This window comes from Loxodonta africana, chromosome 14, assembly GCF_030014295.1.
Source record: "Loxodonta africana isolate mLoxAfr1 chromosome 14, mLoxAfr1.hap2, whole genome shotgun sequence".
In the NCBI taxonomy this organism is placed as follows: Eukaryota; Metazoa; Chordata; class Mammalia; order Proboscidea; family Elephantidae; genus Loxodonta; species Loxodonta africana.
Genome location: NC_087355.1, coordinates 10,946,740 through 10,970,678, shown reverse-complemented (window position 1 = coordinate 10,970,678; position 23,939 = coordinate 10,946,740). Strand labels below are relative to the sequence as shown.

The following is a 23,939-nucleotide window of genomic DNA, read 5'->3' as shown; positions in this document are numbered from 1 at the left end:
TGGTTAATTTATTTTTCAAAATGAGGAGGGGAAATTAAAATCCCTTGTTAGGACAAAGGGAGCATGGCCTGACTTAGGATGCTGAAACGCCTTTTGGCACCTCAGGTTCATCCTATCCTAGCAGCAGTCTATTTGATATTTGTTGACATCTTAGAAGACTTATTTGAGGTCATGGCACATAACTTAACGATTGTATTGCCTTTGGCTGACTAGGTAGTAGCCTCACAGCCCTGGTGGCCGCTGCGCTCTTACTCAGTGGCCGGTCGTGCTTCCCGGCGGGTAGATGGAGGATGTGGAGTTAGCCTGCTGCTGTTTCACAGCGAATGAGCCTTTTTTCTTTTATATAAACACTGAAAATATACTTCTTTTTTTAAAAAAAATATGGTTTATTTTTGTTTCAGAAATAGTTGCTGTGATGAGAATATTCATCTGTTAGAAAAGAAGGTAGCTACAATATCGTTTTGAAAGAGACATGAGCTATATAAAAAAAAGCCATAAGACATGAACCTGGGGTAGCTCTTGATTACGTTAACATTATTTTAAGATAAGATTTTTTTTTCCCTGCTTTTAGAGGTAAAATCAAAGAGTTATATATTTTTATCATTATAGATTATAGTTTCAATGTAGTGAGTTCTGCATGCTGAATCAATGTGTAGTGAAACTCAAAATAATACTAAGAAAAGCAATAATTTTCTCAAGCTGTGAGATGGTGATACAGAATTGATACTCAAATTCAGATAAAGCTCTTAGTTCATATTGTGAATTATAGAACACTACTTTTTATAAAGCCATATTTTTGTAGGGAAACTTAGTAGTGGCATAGAACTGATGAATGAGTTAAACAGGTTTTACTGGAGTTTTGTATATAAGGATCTCTAGAACTCTGGAAATTGAGGATTCATCATGCTGTGATCAACTTCAAATACGTTTTAATTCCATATATCTGAATTAATGAGCCATGTATTTACAAATATGTGCCAAGATGAGTAATGTCAGTGGATTTTCTCGAAATGATGTAAATGTCCTCTGTTTAATGTTATTTGAGTGCAATAAAATACAGACAAATTCTTTTTATATTGTCATTATTTTTTGAACTATATTAAGCACTTTTTATTTTGTTACGTAATGAAATCAGTTCATTTTATACCTCCTGGCATTTTAGAAGATTATAGTATCTTATATGACCAAAATCACAAAGGAATACTTCAGCCCCTTTTTTAACATATTTCTAATGGGTGATATTTATCTATTTTGTTTAACTTTTACTGATACACGACACCTCTGGGGGCAGGGTTAAAATGAAATAGCCCCTATATCCATCATTGGAAAAAGAGGTTTTTGTTCTGAACCTAGAAGTTTCAGAGCCTCCGTGACCAGCGTACTGTGAGGATATAAACTTCCTTGTGGTTGAAGAGGATTAAAGAGTCTTGGTGAAGGATTGTCAGAAAAGCATATGAAAGATTCTCTTTCTTCTCTCTTATTTCCAATCTTAATTCTTTGTGGAGAAAAGGAGAACTAGACAGGTAGGGAAGAAGTTCCTGGGGCTCTGGAAAGGGATTTTTCCCCCCACCTCCAACATGCCTAGAAGAAAGAATAAAAGTAAAGACTTGAAGGTAAGCATAAGCAGATCCACGTTTATTGAGTGCATTCACTTTACTGAGGACTGCATGTGTGTTAGGGGACGGAGCTTTCCCAGCAGATGGGTGCTACCCCCAGTGCCTGCCTTCAGACGTAAGGATCAGAGAGGCCAGTAGTTTAGAGAGAACAGCTGGGTAGCAGGCAGTGTGGAAAACGGAAAAACTTGGAGGGAGGCCTGCAAGCAGGCAGGAGACTGGTTCAGAGACTAATTAGTAATAGTCCAGGTGATGGTGACACGGCCTCATCTAAGGAAATACTGTAGGAGATGGAGAAGGAGAGACCAGGTATGAAAGATGTGAGTTGAAGGCTAGATGGTGTAGGGGGTCAGGCAGCAAGCAGAGTCTCAGGTCTGGGTCTTGGGAATGGACAGAGACCAGTATGGTAAGGAACTCAGAAGGACAGATAGGCCTGGGAGGAAATCAGAATGGCTTAGTAGGCAGCTTAGCACAGAGGCCGGAACTTAATAGGGTTCAGTACAGTTGAATCCATACAACTTTTTTTCTTTTTTTATGGTCGCATGACGATTTTTAAAAGATCAAGATGTCATCCTTTTTACCAAGGTTTTCTTATTCTCTTAAAATAATATTGAGCAGTAAAAACAGAGTAATGTTAATACAGAAAGAATTTGTACCATCATTTTTCTTTTTGCATATGTGTGTTTAAATACTGAATATGGGTTACAAGTGAGCTTGACAAATAGAAATCTTATTATTTTTGTACTTTTGTAATTTTCAGAGTTGGGCTGAGCATCTATGACTCCCTTTAATTCATGGGCTGCCTGTTGTGGGGGTATGTAGGGTGTAATTAAAGCAGTATTGTTATAGATTATGGCCTCTCAAGTGGGTTTTATTTGATCTGTAACCCCGAGCATGATTCCTTAGCCTCTAAGCCTTAGTTTCCTTATCTTTAAAATTAAAACTACCTCCCAGGGTTGGTGAAAGGGCTCAATGAAATAATCTGCGTTAAGTGCTTAGAACAATGCCTGGCATGTAGTAAATGCTCAGTCAGTCATTTTTCTCTGTGCCTCAGTGAGGACCATTTAAGTTCTCCCAGGGAAGCACACAGAGAATATGCTTACGTAGAATAAAGTAAGGCAAAGTAATGTGTTATAATTAGCTGTGCAGAATGCTAGTGAGTTAATCTGGATTTCATAACTAACTTTAGTTACTGAAAAGCGGGCCGAAATGCCTGCTCTGCGCATTTTCCCCACACCCAAACAAGTCTCAGATCTGAGCCTGTTGATGGGAGGTGCGGGACAGAGGGGACACAAGAACGAAGAGGGGAGAGCTTTTGCCCCAGGGCCTAGAGTGGTCTGGACTAGGCCTTCTTAGTTCAGGCTCTTCACCCCACCCCAGGCACTGCATGGGAGGGAGAGAAAGATGGGAACCCTTCTTCCTGGGGGCAGGGACAGCCATACCCATCCCCTGAGCTCCTGGGAAGACTTATTCCAAAGGACATGGAGAGACCAGGCCAGGACTCTGTCACACTGGGAGCAGTGTGTATCACTCCTGTTTGAAATGTGGCTGTTACAACCAGCTCCTCCTCCCCTGCATGCCCCCCAAGGATGGGAAGATCTGGGACAGCTCTAAATTCGCCTTCATGACAAGCTCCCACCTGTTCTCTCTAGTCAGAACTTGTATTATACACAGAATTTGCATTTAAGTTTCCAAATCACACCAACCATGTTCCAGGGAATGGACTCCTAGAGAATGGGGAGGGTCCATATTCTTCCTGCAGGCACTACTGAGGCAGCTGGAAGGAGCTCCTGGAGAACCGACATCGTTGGCCACTTTCTTCATTGCTGTATTGTCCCTGATGCCTGGAGGAGTCAAGTAGACATTAGATGCTGAATTGATATTTATGCAGTGCATGGTACTAAATGGTCTAGTTCAGCCAACTAAATTTATGACATGGAGGTAATGATTAAAAAGGTCAGAAATTCTAGACCATTCAACAGAGATCTAGAAGTCTTTTGTTTTTTATGTTTTTATTGTGCTTTAGGTGAAAGTTTACAGAGCAGATTAGTTCCTCATTCAAAAATGTATACACGAATTGTTTCGTAACATTGGTTGCAGTCCCGCATTGTGTCAGCACACTCCCCTTTCCCTTTCTACCCCAGGTTCCCCGGTTCCACTCGTCCAGTTTTCTTGTTCCTTCTTGCCTTCTTGTCTTTGTTTTTGGGCAGGTGCTGCCCATTTGATCTCGTATACTTGATTGATCTAAGAAGCCCATTCCTCACGTGTGTAATTGTTTTTCTTATTGGCCTCTAATCGTTGTCTGAAAGGTGAACTTTGAGAGTGGCTTCAGTTCTGAATTAGAAAGGTGTTTGGGGGCCGTAGTCTTGAGGGTTCTTCCAGTCTCTGTGACACCAATAAGCCTGGTCTTTTTTGTGAATTTGATCATTCGTGCTACATTTTTCTTCTGTTCTGTTTGGGGTCCTCTGTTGTAATCCTCGTCAGAGTGGTCGATAGTGGTAGCTGAGCACCACCTAGTTCTTCTGATCTTGGGGTTGCGTAGGCTGTGGCTTATGTGGTACATTCCTTTGGACTAATTTCTCCCTTGAGTCTTTAGTTTTTTTTCATTCTCCTTTGCTCTAGACTAGAAGAGACCAATAGTTGTATCTTAGATGGCTGCTTGCAAGCTTTTAGGACCCTAGTCGCTATCCACCAAAGTAGATGTAGAACATTGCCTGGAAGTCTTTTGTATCCTGCATACGTCCTGCAGCACGGGCCAGGGAGTGTGTGTTATAGAACCTGCCCTTTGCAAAAGTCAAGACCTTCACTTCTCTACCTATTCATTTCTCTTTCAAGAAAGGTACAGCTCGGTATAGTGTGAACAACATGCGTGTAGAAATCATGTGAACCACTTGACTTGATGACCTCGGGTACTCTACTTTCTCAGCGATAGTTTCCTCATTTGGATAAAGAGGGTGATAATACTTCCCCAGAGGGTGTCAGAAAACTAGAGAATCCACATGGAATGGCTTAACACTAAGCCTGGCATACTGCAGGTCTCAAAGTCAGTTCCCTTTTCTTCCTCTCATCTAGGGTCTCAAAGTAGCAAAAGCACTTGATCTGTAAAAACCCATTTCCCACTCCAGAAGCCTGCCTCATTTTTCATGTCCTGAAAATGAAATGTCTTATGGGAGTGAATGTGAGAATCCGAGGACCAACATAATTGAGTGATCTCACCCCGACTGCAGCTACACGCGTTCATACCTACTGTGGGGGAAGGACAGGGTTTATGATTTGTTTTAATCAGTCTCCCAAACTCTGCCCCACCCACACCCCAGCACATACATGTACACATGTGTTCCTAGAAATACCCAAAAACCAGGAAGGAAAGTGCAGTACTTGAGACTCTAATCTGGATCTACTTGGAAATTAGATCTTTACCTGTATCAGGGGGTCAGTGGTGGTTCCGTGGTAGAATTCTCACCTTGCATGTGGGAGACCCGGGTTTGACTGCCAACCAGTACACCTCAGGCACAATCACCACCTGTCTGTGGAGGCTTGCATGTTGTTATGATGCTGAACAAGTTTTAGAGGTGTTTCCAGACTAAGATTAGGAAGAAAGGCCTGGCCATCTGCGTCCAAAAGTCAGCCAGTGAAAACTCTGCGGATCTCAATGGTTTGACCCCCTTGTGCTTGGGGTAGCCATGAGTGGGAAATCGACTCAATGACAGCTAACAGCTACAACAACAATCTCTGTCAAACTAGATCTGATGCAGGGTTCTAAATACAGAAATGGGGTTATAAATACAGGTGAAGCCATGCTATTGTTTCCCGTGTGGTGGTGGACACTCTTTGACTGATGAGTGTTCTTGCTGGGTTTCACTGCCCCATTTGTGGGAGAGATGTAAACTGTGATTGACTTAGTGAGAGGCTCAAGCTTGCTGCTCTCAGGCTCCTTGACAAGTGACCTGATAGCTATATACCAACAGGAGCCACTGATGAATTGTTCTGTGTGTTGAGTCCTTGAGTGGTGAGACTAGTGTTCCAAGTAAATGGCATGCTGCATTCCTTAAAGCACATGGTGGCTATTATAGAAATAGTCTTACGGTTTTAGGAGACAGTTAAAATATTGAACACGCTTTGATGAAGGCTTCTCCCCATCCCAGCTTGTCTTTGAACTTGTGTAGATGCTTAGAGTTGGTGGAGATCACTCACTCCCAATTCTTTTATCTTACCTGATACCCAGTCAGTGGTCAGTGGTCAGTGACTTTTGTAAGTCATTTAAATTAGCTAAGTTTTAACATTTTATAATAAAGTCCATGTATAAAGAATTCAAGTTGCAATAAAATTATGTGGCCAGAAATACTGTTTTTAAATTATGTTTATTCACATTAATTCAAATATACTTTTATACCTTGAGCTATTGAATGGTGGCTTGTAGAATGCTTATTTTGTTTTATCTTTAATTTTCAGAAACAAATAGAAAGGCAGATGATCCAGAACAAAAAGAAAAAGGTGAGATTATCAAATCAACAGCCTTTAACGTAGGAGAAAGTTGCCATACCATCCGAGAGTCGCATGGTGGTTTAATTTTATATCACTAGTTAAATTATCAATGGGTTTCTTATTTCACTGATTTTATCAAGGAACATTTACTAATATTCTATCTAATGAACATTAAGAACTAAGTGTCTGGAGAGAAATTGTCTGAATCTCTCATTGGGTGAAGGTTCTGTAAAGACACATTTTTGTCTGTTTTGCTCATTACATCATCCCTGCCTAGAACCATGCCTGGCACACAGTAGGTACTCAGCAAATATTTGTTGAATGGGTTTTTTTTTTTTTTTTTTTTTTACTTAATGAGAATTAATACAAATAGTCATCAATGGCTCTATTAACCTAAATTATAAGAGTAAGAGCTACAACCCAGGTAGAAATCCTGGATTGAATTGTGCAAGAAACCCTAAACTTGAGGGGGTGCCACTGGGATAAGGAGACTCTGCTGCTCTCACCCCTAAAGAAACCGAATGATCGCGTGGTATCTGTGACTTAACATATCTAAGCTCAGCATCCATGTGGAGCCATTGTACCCAGGCTATTGGGAGCACAGAACTAACAAGGAAAAGAAAACGTTTATTCAGAAACACTTCAGCCTACAGTTTCTTCATCCAGAAATGAGGATAATCATTCTCAGTGCCTCCTAGGGTGTGCTTCATAGCATGAGGATAAAATGAAAATAATATCTGTAGATAATAAATGCAGCCTGCTACTATTGTCATTCTCCAAACCTCTGGAATTCAGGTTGCTTTACCTAGAGGAAACAATATAATGGGATAAGACATTTGTAGACTTTACAGTGTCTCTTTCTCTTTTGGGGGGTTTCAACACAAGTGTGCCAATTTTTTATTTTGCTAAAACGGGACTTTTAAAAAAAACCACAGTGACTATTATAATCAGTTTTAAAAGCAAAGCTATTTTTACTGCCAAAGGGAGGAAACACATAATTTAAGAATAAAAGACAGTTTTTTTAATTGATTAATTTTATGGAAAACTCACTAAAATATCTCTGTCACTCACTTGCCTTGGGCCAGTGAACATTTTGTTATGTGACTTCAAGGCAAAGCCCAGTGGTCTAGCGTATCAGCCTGAGGCAGCCTCAGGGGTCAAGTTCACTCGAGTCTCACTCTTTAGTAGCCTAAACTGCAGAGTGTAGCAGGGAAGGGAGAAAAAAAAACAAATCCTCTTTGTCCTTTAGTCTTGTTTTCCTGCCCTACATTGGTCAGGAAAATGAACTCTTTTAAGTAAAATCCTCATTCTCTTATCAGCCCCCTGTCTTTATATGTCTGCCAACCACCTCATTTTCTTTACAATTAAATCGGTTACATATTATAGAAAAACTCAAAATTGCAACGCCTTAAACAAATATTTTAGCGCTGGTGGTGCAGTGGATAAGAGCTCTCAGGCTGCTAACCAAAAGGTCAGCAGTTCAAATCCACCAGCCACTCCTTGGACATCCCATGGGGCAGTTCTGCTCTGTCCTGTAGGGTCGCCATGAGTCACAATCAACTCTTAATTAAGGTAACAGGTTAAACAAATAAGTTGCTTACCTTCTTATAGAAATTCAGAGACAGGCAGCTGAGGGCCATTATTATGGCTCTTAGAGAGGCAACTCCTCTCTTGCCACTTGGCCACCCTCAGTACGTAGCCTCATGTTCCAAAATGGCTGCTTAGGCTCCAGCTATTATCCACATCCAGATAACCGGCAGGAGGGAGAAGGCCTTCTTTAGAAGTACTGTATTTCATTGACAGACAGAATTTTGTTAAATCGAAAATCCAGGATTCTGGTTCTAAGGAAGAAAGAAATATTGGATATTGAGAAGAAGCAATTAGCAGACTTGGGCATTCATTCTTTTACTTCTTTTGTTACTAAAATATATTCTGCCACCTTATTTTAGGAAAACACCCTTTATTTGATGCTAAAAGGATCCTGGGATGGGGAGGAGATCTCATTGGGCTATGTACTGCCTAACCTCAGGTTTTGATCCTAAAGGGAAATTTCCAGGAGGGTGCAGGGGTTAGGGTCTCTTGGCTGTTTTCTTCATCAAACCTGTGGAGAGAATCAGTGCAACAGATTGGCTTATTTGGTTTATCTCTGTTTGATCATTTAAAACTAGCAATTTACATTAGTACCAACCAAAGGATATTTATAACTTAAGCATTTTAGTAATGATTTAACGGAGGAAGAGTCTTAGAATTAAAAGAAATGATGAATCAACACTACCATAAATTACTTGAAATTCAGTCCTCTTACAGCATGTTATGTTTTGAGGATTCCTTTTTTTTGGCTCATATAGATTCATGTAATGCTATTAACTGTTAGGAAAGAGGTGATATCCCATTTTTGGAATATGCAGTAAAAGCGTGCATGGTTTAATAGTCAGGCTTTACTTTCATAATAACAAATTGAGATTTTTAGAATCACAGTTATGATTTGTTTAGTTAGGCAAAACTAGGTTGCCTAATTGTCTACATGTATTATCCCCCCTCAAGTACATTGATAAGGAACTACTGGTGAAGAGTAGGAAGACATCGTTTTTATTCAGGATTAGTAATTATATGATCCCTTCTCTTAGAGAATCAGATTTAGTTTATTTCGATAGAGTCATAAGTTTGGAATAGGGCTTATTCCAAAATAAGCCCTCGTTTGGGGATGTCAGATTCTTAAATTGAACCAGATTACTTATGTCTGTTTTAGACAAAATTGCTATATCAGTTTCTCCCCACTGGATGTCATCTTTTCCCACATATTTCATATTCCACAACCACAAAATATGAGTGTGAAATACAAAATAATGCAATGTAAAAATGGCTCATTGTATGTCAAAATCAAATAATTATTTTTTATTCATCTGTTTATCCAACACATATTTACTGAGCACCTACTATGTGTGGGACACTGTTTTATGCATCGGGACCAAAACATCAGGATCAATAAAACAAAGTCCCAGCTCTTGTGACACATTTTAGAGAGTGTGTGTGTGTTGTATGTGTGTGCATACATATGCACACATGGGATCCCACACTGGGGGGTGGTAAATAAGTAATTTTTTAAAATTAGAATACAGTAGGCATTGATAAGTATAAAAAGCAGTACAAAAAAGGGAAAGAGAACAGAGAATGCCAGTGGGCAGGGGGTGTTACTATATGGATAGGTAGTTCAGGGAAGGCCTCTGGACAGTGACTTTGGAGCAGAGGATTTGAAGAGAGAAGGCAGTGAGCCAAACAGCCACCTGGGAGAAGCGTTCCAGGGGTGGGAAAACATATTCTCAGACCTTAAGGTGGAATGGGCTGAGTATGTCTGGGAATTAGCCAGGAGGCCAGTGTGGCTGGTGAGGAAAGTATGAGGGGAGAGTGGTGGGAGCTGAGTGAGACTGCAGGGCTTTGCAGAACTTAGTAAACACTTCGTGTATTGTCTTGAGTAAGAAGGGAGGCCACTGGGAGATCTGAGCAGAAGGTTGGTATGATCTGCCATATGTTTTAAAAGGCTTGTGCCTATAAGGGCATGAGATTGGAATCAGGGAGACCAATTTAGAGACTACTGCAGTAGTTCAGACTAGAGATGACGACAGCTTGGATTGGGGCAGTGGAAGGAGAAGTGGTGAGTGCTGGTTAGTATGTGTGTATTTGGGTGTCAGGTCGGTAGGATTTGCTAATAGACAGGACATGGGGTGTGGGAGAAGGAGGACTCAAAGATGTGAAGGTTCTAAATGTGTGGTTTGACAAATTCATTGAACACAAAAGTAACCAGTGTGTTACTGATTTAATATATATCAAATGGTAGTTATTAATTGGTACTTTGTGAGTCTTAAAGGAAATTTGAGAAGCAACAGAATGCGATGCCTGCAAAAAGGAAGTGCGTTTTGCTTGTGTGTGTGTGTGTGTGTGTGTGTGTGTTAGATAAAATTGCACTTGGATTGTGAACTTTCTCTGAAATTTCCTTTTGATTTAGACTGATACTTAATATCCCATCATGTCATTCATTGCAATGAAGGATATGCTTTAGCGGTACATATTGTCTTTAAAAATGCATTTAAAGACTTCCTGGTTACTATTTTTATTCTTTTAAAAAGTAATCATCAGTGCTCTCATTAAACACCAGATGGTGCTAGAAAACAAGTCACATTTACACTAACAGGCATCACATTTGTGATGCACCTTAAAAGGCTGACATGTCTATATCATAGCCAGTAAGTCAGTTTGGTTCAACTCATATCTCATGTGGACAATTCTTAGTATTCTGTGGTCAAAAGGAAAATATGGATGAACAAACATAGGTAATAATGAAATCTCATTCAGAAGTTTCCTGTTATTTTTTTAGTACCTCCTGTGAAATTTTTCCTGTGATTCATACAGCTGTATGTAACATATTTTGAGCAAACTTATTTCGTATTGCTCAATTATCCCCACTGTTAGATAAAATCTAAACTTCTAGTACAGCACATAAAACGTCTCAGGTTCTGGCTCCTTCTTATGGCTTTCCTCTGTCCCTCATGCTTTTCCTTGCCTTCCTTTTTACCTGGCAAACTCTTATTCCTTACAACTGAGTTTAACTGTTAACCTTGTCCAGGAAGCTTCCCCTTGACTACACCCCCATTTCCTATCCCAGACTGGAAGAAGTGCGTGTCTGTATTCCCAAGACACCAATGCTTACAGATTCTTAGCATGTATTTTGAATTTGTCCTAGACAAAAAGTTCCTTAAGAGTTGGGATCCTGACTCCCCTCTCCCCAGTTGCACTTGACCATAACAGGTTCCTTAGATGCTGTCGAGTTGGTTCTGACTCATAGAAACCCTATGTACAGCAGAAAGAAACACTGCCCAGTCCTGTGCCATCCTTATACTCATACTCATTATTATGCTTGAGCCCATTGTTGCAGCCACTGTGTCAATCTGTCTTGTTGAGGATCTTCTTCTTTTTCACTGGCCCTCTACTTTACCAAGCTTGATGTCCTTCTCCAGGGACTAGTCCCTCCTAATAACATGTCCAAAGTTTGTGAGACATAGCCTTGCCATCCTTGCTTCCAAGGAGGATTCTGGTTGAGCATTCTGATCGTGCTTTTTTTCAAGATGGATTTATTTGCTCTTTTGGCAGACCGTGGTATATTCGATATTCTTCGCCAACACCACAATTCAAAGGTGTCAGTTCTTCAGCCTTCCTTTCCTACCGTCCAGCTTTCACATGCATATGAGGCGATTAAAAACACCAAAGCTTCGATCAGGCACACCTTTGTCTTCAAGGTGACATCTTTGCTTTTCAGCACTTTAAAGAAATCTTTTGCGGTAGATTTGCCCAATGCAATGCGTCTTTTGATTTCTTGACTGCTACTTTCATGGGTATTGATTGTGTATTCAAGTAAAATGAAATCCTTGACAACTTCAGTCTTTTCTGCGTTTATCTTGATGTTGCTTAATGGTCCAATTGTGAGATTTTTTTGTTTTCTTTATGTTGAGGTGTAATCCATACTAGAGGCTGTAGTCTTTTATCTTCAGCACTAAGTGCTTCAAGTCCTCTTCACCTGCTGTAAGCAAGGTTATGTCATCTGCATAACGCAGGTTGTTAATGAGTCTTTCTCCAATCCTGATGCCCCAGTCTTCTTTATATACTCCAGCTTCTCAGCATACGGATTGAGTAAGTACAGTGAAAGGATACAACCCTGATGCCCACCTTTCCTGACTTTAAACCACACCGTATCCCCTTGTTCTGTTCAAACAACTGCCTCTTAATCCACGTACAGATTCCTCATGAGCACAATTAAGTGTTCCAGAATTTCCATTCTCTGGGATATAATCCATTATTTGTTATGATCCACACAGTCAAATGCCTTAGCATAATCAATAAAACACAGGTAAACATCCTTCTGGTATTCTCTGCTTTCAGCCAGTATCCATCTGACATCAATGATGATATCCCTGGTTCCACGTCCTCTTCTGAATCCAGCCTGAATTTCTGGCAGTTCCCTGTTGATATACTGCTGTAGCCGCTTTTGAGTGATCTTCAGCAAAATTATCCTTGTGTGTGATATTGTTTGATGATTTCCACATTCAGTTGGATCACCTTTCTTGCGATTAGTCATAAATATGGATCTCTTCTAGTCAGTTGACCAGGTAGCTGTATTCCAAATTTCTTGGCATAGATGAATGAGCAGTTCCAGCGCTGCACCCTTTTGTTGAAACATCTCAGTTGATATTCCGTCAATTCTTGGAGCCTTGTTTTTCGCCGGTGCCTTCAGTGCATCTTGGACTTCTTCTTTCAGTACCAATGGTTCCTATCATATGCTACCTCCTGAAATGGTTGCATGTTGATCAATTCTTTTTGGTATAGTGACTCTGTATTCCTTTTATCTTCTTTTGATGCTTCCTAAGTCGTTTAATATTTTCCCCGTAGAATCCTTCGAGGCTTGAATTTTTTCTTCAGTTTTTTAAGCTTGAGAAATGCTGAGCATTTTCTTCCCTTTTGGCTTTCCATCTACAGGTGTTTGCATATATCATTATAATACTTTGTCTTCTTGAGCCACATTTTGAAGTCTTCTTCAAAGTCTTCTTGAAGAAGTCTTCTGTTCAGCTCTTCTTCATTTCTTCCTTTCTCCTTAGCTCCTCGATGTTCAAGAGCAAGTTTCACAGTCTCTTCTGGCATCTATTTTGGTCTTTTCATTCTTTCCTGTCTTTTTAATGACTTCTTGCTTTCTTCATATATGATGTCCTTGATGTCATTCCACAACTTGTCTGGTCTTCGGTCATTAGTATTCAATGCATCAAATCTATTCTTAAGATGGTGTCTAAATTCAGGTTAGATATACTCAAGGTTATACTTTGGCTCTCATGGACTTATTCTAGTTTTCTTCAGCTTCAACTTGAACTTGCATATGAGCAATTAATGGCCTTGTTCTGACTGATGATATTGAGCTTTTCCATCGTCTCTTTCCACAGGTGTAGTCGATTTGATTCCTGTGTATTCCATTTGGTGAGGTCCATGTGTATAAAAACCGTTTATGTTGATGAAAAACGTGTTTGCAATGAAGAAGTTGCTTTGTCTTGCAAAATTCTATCATGCAATCTCTGACATCATTTCTATCACCAAGGCCGTAGTTTCCAACTACCAACCCTTCTTTTTTTCCAACTTTCGCATTCCAGTTACCAGTAATCATCAATGCAGACTGCAGAAGTTGATAAAAATCTTCAATTTCTTCATCCTTTGCCTTAGTGGTTGGTGCATAAATTTGAATAATAGCCGTATTAACTGGCTTTCCTTATAGGCGTATGGATATTATACTACCACTGACAGCATTGTACTTCAGGATGGACCTTGAAATGTTCTTTTTGATGATGGACAGAATGCCATTTCTCTTCAAATTGTCATTTCTGGCAGAGTAGACCATATGATTGCCTGATTCAAAATGGCCAATACCAATCCATTTCAGCTCCCTAATACCTAGGATATCGATGTTTCATTTCATTTTTTATGATTTCCAGTTTTCCCAGATTCATGCTTCATACATTCCACGTTCTGATCATTAATGGGTGTTTGCAGCTGTTTCTTCGCATTTCGAGTCGTGCCACATCAACAAATGAAGGTCCCAAAAGCTTGACTCCATCCACATCATTAAGGTCAAGTGTACGTTGAGGAGGCAGCTCTTCCCCAGTAGTATTTTGAGTGCCTTCTATACTGAGGGGCTCATCTTCTGGCACTATAACATAAAAAAAAAAATATAGTCAGTGCCAAATAAATAGTTGTAGTATGAAAATATGTGGTGAATCCCTTTCCCCTGAAATTGCTTCTTCGTTTGATGGTGATAATATGAGATAAATGAGATGTAAATAGCTTAAATAGTGGGAAGGAAGAGTTCATAAACAGAAAAATCAAGTATGAATGAACTTTAAGTTTCTACAGTGTTCTACATTTCAAATTATTTTCACATGGGCTCTCATTTAATCCTTGCCAAAAGATCTTGTGTGTTAAGCATTTTTCAGCCATTATTTCTTCAATTTTCTTCTCATTCTTCTCTCTCTCTCTACTGTGTCTGGAACTCCAATTACATGTATGTTGGACTGCTAGATAATACGTTAGAGGTCTCTGAAACTTTGTTTCTTTCCCTTCAATTTTCCTTTACTTTGGATTATTTAATCTATATTGCTGTATTTTTAAGTTCAATTATTTCTTCTACCATTTAAAATCTGCCTTTGAACCTATCTAGTAAAATTTTCATTACTGTTCTTTTCAGCTCTAGGTTTCCATTTCCTTCTTTTTGATAATTTCCATTTCACTGTTGAGATTCCCTGTCCATTCACGTATTAATTCTATGTTTTTTGTGAATTCTTTTATTTATTATTACCGATTTAAAATATTTTCTAATAAACCTGATATCTGGGCACACTCAAAGGCAGTTTTTTCCCCTGAGTAAGTCTAGTAATTTTTTAATTGAAAGTGGGATTGTGTATATATTGTGTTGCAGCAACTCTGAAACCTGTTTTGTATTTTCTGAGGATTGTTGGCATCTAGTAGATAATTAACTTGCCTGGACTCAAACTACATAGTCTGTCTCCCACCATGGTGTGAAACAGCTAATGTCTTGGCTCAGCTTTTAAAACCTAGCCCTTGGAGTGAGTACCCTGTACTGGTCTACTTCAGTGACTAGCCAAAGATTTAGGTAGAATTCATACTCAGATTTTGAGGTTTGCTTCTGGGATTTCCTCTTGCTTTTGGAATTCACCATCTAAATTCCTAGTTGCTTTGCCAGCCCCAAGTTCTGGCCTCTTACACCTCAAATCAGTAGGGCTTCCACTTTCTGTTGCCTAAAGGGTATGAGTATTGGAGAACGTACTCAGGCAAAACACAGCCAACTCATAAATTTCACCAGGTGCAGCTCTGTCTTTAAAGGGTAGATCCCTGTGGCAACCAGCCTCCAAGATAGCCTACAATAGTTTCTGCACCCTGGTATTCATGCCCGAGTGTAGTCCACTCTCACATTGAATACAGCTGACCTTTGTAACCAATAGGATACTGCAAAGGTGACAGAGTGTGACCTCCAAGAGACTGTGTCGTAAAAGACACTGTAGCATCCACCTTGCTCTCCCTTGGATGACTTGCTCCAGGGGTAATCAGCTGCCATGTCACCAGCATATATTCAGCCCTATGTAGCAAGGAGTGTATGTGAGAGAACAAATGTTTATGATGTTTTAAGCCACTGAATTTGGAGTAATTTGTTTTGCAGTATGTATAATCCGTCCCCTCTGCTTTCTGTCAGCTTTTTCCCCAAACTCCCAAGATTTACCCATGTAGTCGGAAAGTTAATCAGTTAGCCAGGGGCTTAGGCAGCATTTATTCTCAGATTTTGGATCTCAGCCCTTCTGTGGCTTCTTGCTTCCAAAATTTCTCCTTTGAATTTCCTGCTGTCATCTGCCCCCTTCAGCGGGAAAGACCATAGTTCTTCACTGCCTAACCTGGGGTGCTTGGGGAACACCCCCAGGCAAGAAAACTACAAACTCGCTGTTCTTACCTAATGTAGAAACAGGCTTTCAAGAATTAACTCTTAAGTTTTGGCCTGCCTTTGATCATTTGCCGGTGCCTTCAAACAGTTGTTTTAATGTTTTTGCCCAGTTTTTTAATTTGAATCACATAGCTTCCTCAATCTAATATTACTAGATGTCCTACCTCTGTGAGCTAAGTATGTTTATCCTTATATTACAAAATGAAGAACCTAAGGCTCAGAGTGGTTACAGGAGAATTGGTCAGTATCACAAAGTTAGTACATAGCTAGAAAAACCCAGTAGTCTTTTCATTGTGTTCAGGCAGATAGATGATTAATTCAGCAAACATTTTGGAGCACTTAGTGTCAGATTACCAGGATATTTGTCCTAGTACTCTCTCTGTCTGTCTCATTAGACTGTCAGCTTTGTCTTAATCAATCCGTCTGTTTATAGTGAGATAGTTCAAACATGCAAAGAATAACAGAGGGTAAAAGCAAGCACCCACGTCCTCACCTGACAAATGCAGCAACTGGTAACATTTTACCATTTTTTTTTCTAAGTTTTTATACTGATACAATTTAAACTTAGAAAATAACTTCAAGAATAGTTCTAAAAGCTACGATTTACCCTTTAGAACCTTTGCCCAGGTGCACCAGTTGGTAACATTTTGCCCCATTTGATTTACCATCGTCTCTCTCTCCCTCTATACCTGTATGTAAATGTGTGCGTGTTTAAGAGTAAGTTGGAGATAATATACCCTGTTACCCCATCAATGTGTATTTCCTAAGAACAGGCACATTTTCCACATTATCACAGTATAATTACTCAAACTGGAAAAGTTAACATTATTATAATACTATTTACCTTAACTGCAATCCATATTAAATTTTCAACAAACCACTTGGTATCCTCTATCTTTCTTTTTTATTGTGCTTTAGATGAAGGTTTGGAAATCCTGGTGGCATAGTGGTTAAGAGCTTTAGCTGCTAACCAAAAGGTCACCAGTTCGAATCCACCAGGCACCTCTTAGAAACCCTATGGGACAGTTCTACTGTGTCCTGTAGGGTTGCTATGAGTCAGAATCAACTTGATGACAATGGGTTTTTTTGGGTTATATGCAGGTTTGCAGAGCAAATTGGTTTCTCATTAAACAGTTAATACACATATTGTTTTCTGACATTGGTTGCCAACCCCACAACTTGTCAATACTCTCCCTTTCTCAGCCTTGGATTTCCCATTGCCAGCTTTCTTGTCCTCCTACCTTCTCGTCCTTGCCCCTAGGCTGGTGTGCTCATTAAGTCTCATTTTCTTTTATGGGCCTGTCTAATGTTTGGCTGAAGGTTGAACCTCAGGAGCAACTTTAGTATTGAGTTAAAAGGGTGTCTGGGGGCCATACTCTTGAGGTTTCTCCAGTTTCTGCAAGACCAGTAAGTCTGGTCTTTTTTTGTGTGAGTTAGTCATTTTGTTCTACGTTTTTCTCCAGCTTTGTCCGGGACCCTCTATTGTGATCTCTGTCAGAGCAGTCAGTGGTGATAGCTGGGCACCATCTATTTGTGCTGGTGACAGCCTGGCGGAGGCTGTGGTAGTTGTGGTCCATTAGTCTTTTGGACTAATCTTTCCCTTTGTGTCTTTGGTTTTCTTCAATCTCCCTTGCTCCAGACAGGGTGGGACCAGTGGAGTATCTTAGATGGACACTCGCAAGCTTTTAATACTCTAGACACTACTCACCAAAGTAGAATGTAAAACATTTTCTTTATGAACTATGTTATGCCAATTGAGCTAGATGTCTCCCAAGACCATGGCCTCCCAGCCCTCAGCCCAGTAATTTGGTCTCTCAGGAAGTTTGGATGTGTCTATGAAGCTTCCATGACCTTGTGTTGGTCAAGTTGTGCTGACTTACCTAATATTGTATACTGTCTTACCCTTTATCTTTCTTATTTTTTCCAATCCAATGAATGTTGAGTGATATTTCATTGATTTAATTAAATACTAATATTAGTGTTCAGTAGTTCAATTTATATTACTGATATTAATTCCTTCTTGTTTTTTTTTATTAACTTTTATTAAGCTTCAAGTGAACGTTTACAAATCCAATCAGTCTGTCACATATAAGTTTACATACATCTTACTCCGTACTCCCACTTGCTCTCCCCCTAATGAGTCAGCCCTTTCAGTCTCTCCTTTCGTGACAATTTTGCCAGCTTCCCTCTCTCTCTATCCTCCCATCCCCCCTCCAGACAAGAGATGCCAACACAATCTCAAGTGTCCACCTGATATAATTAGCTCACTCTTCATCAGCATCTCACTCCCACCCACTGACCAGTCCCTTTCATGTCTGATGAGTTGTCTTCGGGGATGGTTCCTGTCCTGTGCCAACGGAAGGTCTGGGGACCATGGCTGCCGGGATTCCTCTAGTCTCAGTCAGACCATTAAGTATGGTCTTTTTATGAGAATTTGGGGTCTGCATCCCATTGATCTCCTGCTCCCTCAGGGGTTCTCTGTTGCGCTCCCTGTCAGGGCAGTCGTCGATTGTGGCCGGGCACCAACTAGTTCTTCTGGTCTCAGGATGATGTAGGTCTCTGGTTCATGTGGCCCTTTCTGTCTCTTGGGCTCTTAGTTGTCGTGTGACCTTGGTGTTCTTCATTTTCCTTTGCTCCAGGTGGGTTGAGACCAATTGATGCATCTTAGATGGCCGCTTGTTAGCATTTAAGACCCCAGATGCCACATTTCAAAGTGAGATGCAGAATGTTTTCATAAAAGAATTATTTTGCCAATTGACTTAGAAGTCCCCTCAAACCATGGTCCCCAGACCCCCGCCCTTGCTCCGCTGACCTTTGAAGCATTCATTTTATCCCGGAAACTTCTTTGCTTTTGGTCCAGTCCAATTGAGCTGGCCTTCCAAGTATTGAGTGTTGTCTTTCCCTTCACCTAAAGCAGTTCTTATCTACTAATTAATCAATAAAAAACCCTCTCCCTCCCTCACTCCCTCCCCGCCTCGTAACCACAAAAGTATGTGTTCTTCTCACTTTTTGCTATTTCTCAAGATCTTATAATAGTGGTCTTATACAATATTTGTCCTTTTGCCTCTAATTTCACTCAGCATAATGCCTTCCAGGTTCCTCCATGTTATGAAATGTTTCAGAGATTTGTCACTGTTCTTTATCGATGCGTAGTATTCCATTGTGTGAATATACCACAATTTATTTACCCATTCATCCATTGATGGACACCTTGGTTGCTTCCAGCTTTTTGCTATTGTAAACAGAGCTGCAATAAACATGGGTGCGCATATATCTGTTTGTGTGAAGGCTCTTATTTCTCTAGGGTATATTCCGAGGAGTGGGATTTCTGGGTTGTATGATAGTTCTATTTCTAACTGTTTAAGATGACACCAGATAGATTTCCAAAGTGGTTGTACCATTTGACATTCCCACCAGCAGTGTATAAGAGTTCCAATCTCTCCGCAGCCTCTCCAACGTTTATTATTTTGTGTTTTTTGGATTAATGCCAGCCTTGTTGGTGTGAGATTGAATTTCATCGTAGTTTTAATTTGCATTTCTCTAATGGCTAATGATCGAGAGCATTTTCTCATATATCTGTTGGCTGCCTGAATATCTTCTTTAGTGAAGTGTGTGTTCATATCCTTTGCCCACTTCTTGATTGGGTTGTTTGTCTTTTTGTAGATTTTAGAGATCAGGCGCTGGTCGGAGATGTCATAGCTGAAAATTCTTTCCCAGTCTGTAGGTGGTCTTTTTACTCTTTTGGTGAAGTCTTTAGATGAGCGTAGGTGTTTGATTTTTAGGAGCTCCCAGTTATCTGGTTTCTCTTCATCATTTTTGGTAATGTTTTGTATTCTGTTTATGCCTTGTATTAGGGCTCCTAGGGTTGTCCCAATTTTTTCTTCCATGATCTTTATCGTTTTAGTCTTTATGTTTAGGTCTTTGAACCACTTGGAGTTAGTTTTTGTGCATGGTGTGAGGTATGGGTCCTGTTTCATTTTTTTGCAAAGGGATATCCAGTTATGCCAGCACCATTTGTTAAAAAGACTATCTTTTCCCCAATTAACTGACACTGGGCCTTTGTCAAATATCAGCTGCTCATATGTGGATGGATTTATATCTGGGTTCTCAATTCCGTTCCATTGGTCTATGTGCCTGTTGTTGTACCAGTACCAGCTATGGCTGTATAATAGGTTCTGAAATCAGGTAGAGTGAGGCCTCCCACTTTCTTCTTCTTTTTCAGTAATGCTTTGCTTATCCAGGGCTTCTTTCCCTTCCATATGAAATTGGTGATTTGTTTCTCTATCCCCTTAAAATATGACATTGGAATTTGGATCAGAAGTGCGTTATATGTATAGATGGCTTTTGGTAGAATAGACATTTTTACTATGTTAACTCTTCCTATCCATGAGCAAGGTATGTTTTTCCACTTGAGTATGTCATTTTGAATTTCTTGTGGTAGAGCTTTGTAGTTTTCTTTGTATAGGTCTTTTACATCCTTGGTAAGATTTATTCCTAAGTATTTTATCTTCTTGGGGGCTACTGTGAATGGTATTGATTTGGTTATTTCCTCTTCGGTGTTCTTTTTGTTGATGTAGAGGAATCCAAGTGATTTTTGTATGTTTATTTTATAACCTGAGACTCTGCCAAACTCTTCTATTAGTTTCAGTAGTTTTCTGGAGGATTCCTTAGGGTTTTCTGTGTATAAGATCGTGTCATCTGTAAATAGTGATCACTTTACTTCCTCCTTGCCAATTCGGATACCTTTTATTTCTTTCTCTAGCCTAGTTGCCCTGGCTAGGACTTCAAGCACGATGTTGAATAAGAGCGATGATAAAGGGCATCCTTGTCTGGTTCCTGTTCTCAAGGGAAATGCTTTCAGGTTCTCTCCATTTAGGGTGATATTGGCTGTTGGCTTTGCATAGATGCCCTTTATTATGCTGAGGAATTTTCCTTCAATTCCTATTTTGGTAAGAGTTTTTATCATAAATGGGTGTTGGACTTTGTCAAATGCCTTTTCTGCATCAATTGATAAGATCATGTGGTTTTTGTCTTTTGTTTTATTTATGTGATGGATTACATTAATGGTTTTTCTAATATTAAACCAGCCTTGCATACCTGGTGTAAATCCCACTTGATCATAGTGAATTATTTTTTTGATGTGTTGTTGGATTCTATTGGCTAGAATTTTGTTGAGGATTTTTGCATCTATGTTCATGAGGGATATAGGTCTATAATTTTCTTTTTTTGTAATGTCTTTACCTGGTTTTGGTATCAGGGATATGGTGGCTTCATAGAATGAGTTGGGTAGTATTCCGTCATTTTCTATGCTTTGGAATACCTTCAGAAGTAGTGGTGTTAACTCTTCTCTGAAAGTTTGGTAGAACTCTGCAGCGAAGCCGTCCGGGCCAGGGCTTTTTTTTGTTGGGAGTTTTTTGATTACCGTTTCAATCTCTTTTTTTGTTATGGGTCTATTTAGTTGTTCTACTTCTGAATGTGTTAGTTTAGGTAGGTAGTGTTTTTCCAGGAATTCATCCATTTCTTTTAGGTTTTCAAATTTGTTAGAGTACAATTTTTCATAATAATCTGAAATGATTCTTTTAATTTCATTTGGTTCTGTTGTGATGTGGTCCTTCTCATTTCTTATTTGGGTTATTTGTTTCCTTTCCTGTATTTCTTTAGTCATCAATCTAGCCAATGGTTTATCAATTTTGTTAATTTTTTCAAAGAACCAGCTGTTGGCTTTGTTAATTCTTTCAATTGTTTTTCTGTTCTCTAATTCATTTAGTTCAGCTCTAATTTTTATTATTTGTTTTCTTCTGGTGCCTGATGGATTCTTTTGTTGCTCAGTTTCTATTTGTTCAAGTTGTCGGGACAGTTCTCTGATTTTGGCTCTTTCTTCTTTTTGTATGTGTGCATTTATCGATATAAATTGGCCTCTGAGCACTGCTTTTGCTGTGTCCCAGAGGTTTTGATAGGAAGTATTTTCATTCTCGTTGCATTCTATGAATTTCCTTATTCCCTCCTTGATGTCTTCTAATTACCCAGTCTTTTTTCAGAGGGCATTGTTCATTTTCCAAGTATTTGATTTCTTTTCCCTGGTTTTTCTGTTATTGATTTCTAGTTTTATTGCCTTGTGGTCTGAGAAGATGCTTTGCAATATTTCGATGTTTTGGACTCTGCAAAGGTTTGTTTTATGACCTAATATGTGGTCTATTCTAGAGAATGTTCCATGTGCGCTAGAAAAAAAAGTATACTTTGCAGCAGTTGGGTGGAGAGTTCTGTATAAGTCAATGAGGTCAAGTTGGTTGATTGTTGTAAGTAGGTCTTCCATGTCTCTATTGAGCTTCTTACTGGATGTCCTGTCCTTCTCTGAAAGTGGTGTGTTGAAGTCTCCTACTATAATTGTGGAGGTGTCTATCTCACTTTTCAATTCTGTTAAAATTTGATTTATGTATCTTGCAGCCCTGTCATTGGGTGCATAAATATTTAATATGGTTATGTCTTCCTGATCAATTGTCCCTTTTATCATTATACAGTGTCCTTCTTTATCCTTTGTGGTGGATTTAAGTCTAAAGTCTATTTTGTCAGAAATTAATATTGCTACTCCTTTTTTGCTTATTGTTTGCTTGATATATTTTTTTTCATCCTTTGAGTTTTAGTTTGTGTCTCAAGTCTAAGGTGTGTCTCTTGTAGGCAGCATATAGATGGATCGTGTTTCTTTATCCAGTCCGTGACTCTCTGTCTCTTTATTGGTGAATTTAGACCATTTACATTCAGCATAATTATAGATAAATAAGTTTTTAGTGCTGTCATTTTGATGCCTTTTTATGTGTGTTGTTGACAATTTCATTTTTCCACATACTTTTTTGTGCTGAGACGTTTTTCTTAGTAAATTGTGAGATCCTCATTTTCGTAGCGTTTGACTTTATGTTCGTTGAGTCATTATGTTTTCTTGGCTTTTATCTTGAGTTATGGAGTTGTTATACCTTTTTGTTGTTACCTTATTATTTACCCCTATTTTTCTAAGTAAAAACCTAACTTGTATTGTTCTGTATCGCCCTGTATCACTCTCCATATGGCAGTTCTATGCCTCCTGTATTTAGTCCCTCTTTTTGATTATTGTGATCTTTTACATACTGACTTCAGTGATTCCCTGTTATGAGCATTTTTTTTTCATTAATCTTAATTTGTTTTTGTGATTTCCCTATTTGAGTTGATATCAGGATGTTCTGTTTTGTGGCCTTGTGTTGTGCTGGTATCTGATGTTATTGGTTTTCTGACCAAACAATATCCTTTAGTATTTCTTGTAGCTTTGGTTTGGTTTTTGCAAATTCTCTAAACTTGTGTTTATCTGTAAATATCTTAATTTCGCCTTCATATTTCAGAGAGAGTTTTGCTGGATATATGATCCTTGGCTGGCAGTTTTTCTCCTTCAGTGCTCTGTATATGTTGTCCTATTCCCTTCTTGCCTGCATGGTTTCTGCTGAGTAGTCTGAACTTATTCTTATTGATTCTCCCTTGAAGGAAACCTTTCTTTTCTTCCTGGTTGCTTTTAAAATTTTCTGTTTATCTTTGGTTTTTGCGAGTTTGATGATAATATGTCTTGGTGTTTTTCTTTTTGGATCAGTCTTAAATGGGGTTCGATGAGCATCTTGGATAGATATCCTTTCGTCTTTCATGATGTCAGGGAAGTTTTCTGTCAGGAGTTCTTCAACTATTTTCTCTGTGTTTTCTGTCCCCCCTCCCTGTTCTGGGACTCCAATCACCCACAAGTTATCCTTCTTGATAGAGTCCCACGTGATTCTTAGGGTTTCTTCATTTTTTTAAATTCTTTTATCTGATTTTTTTTCAGCTATGTTGGTGTTGATTCTCTGGTCCTCCAGATGTCCCAGTCTGCATTCTAATTGCTCGAGTCTGCTCCTCTGACTTCCTATTGCATTGTCTAATTCTGTAATTTTATTGTTAATCTTTTGGATTTCTACATGCTGTCTCTCTATGGATTCTTGCAGCTTATTAATTTTTCCACTATGTTCTTGAATAATCTTTTTGAGTTCTTCAACAGTTTTATCAGTGTGTTCCTTGGCTTTTTCTGCAGTTTGCCTTATTTCGTTTCCAATGTCTTGAAGCGTTCTGTAAATTAGTTTTTTATATTCTGTATCTGATAATTCCAGGATTGTATCTTCATTTGGGATAGATTTTGATTCTTTTGTTTGGGGGGTTGGAGAAGCTGTCATGGTCTGCTTCTTTATGTGGTTTGATATGGACTGCTGTCTCCGAGCCATCACTGGGAAACTAGTTTTTCCAGAAAATCTGCAAAAAAA

General features: G+C 39.2%; 1 protein-coding gene across 21 annotated transcripts in view; it reads left to right on the top strand.

Moving 5' to 3' along the window:
- Window positions 1–23,939, top strand: part of ASPH (aspartate beta-hydroxylase) — a 299,144-nt gene that overhangs the window by 149,651 nt on the left and 125,554 nt on the right. For 18 of the 21 annotated variants that reach the window (XM_023545707.2, XM_064267734.1, XM_064267740.1 and 15 more), the window contains one exon: window positions 6,066–6,107. The exons of the other annotated variants lie outside the window; for them this stretch is intronic. In XM_023545707.2, coding sequence (XP_023401475.1) covers window positions 6,066–6,107 — 42 coding nt within the window. The remainder of the gene's footprint in view (window positions 1–6,065; window positions 6,108–23,939) is intronic. 21 annotated transcript variants of the gene reach the window in all.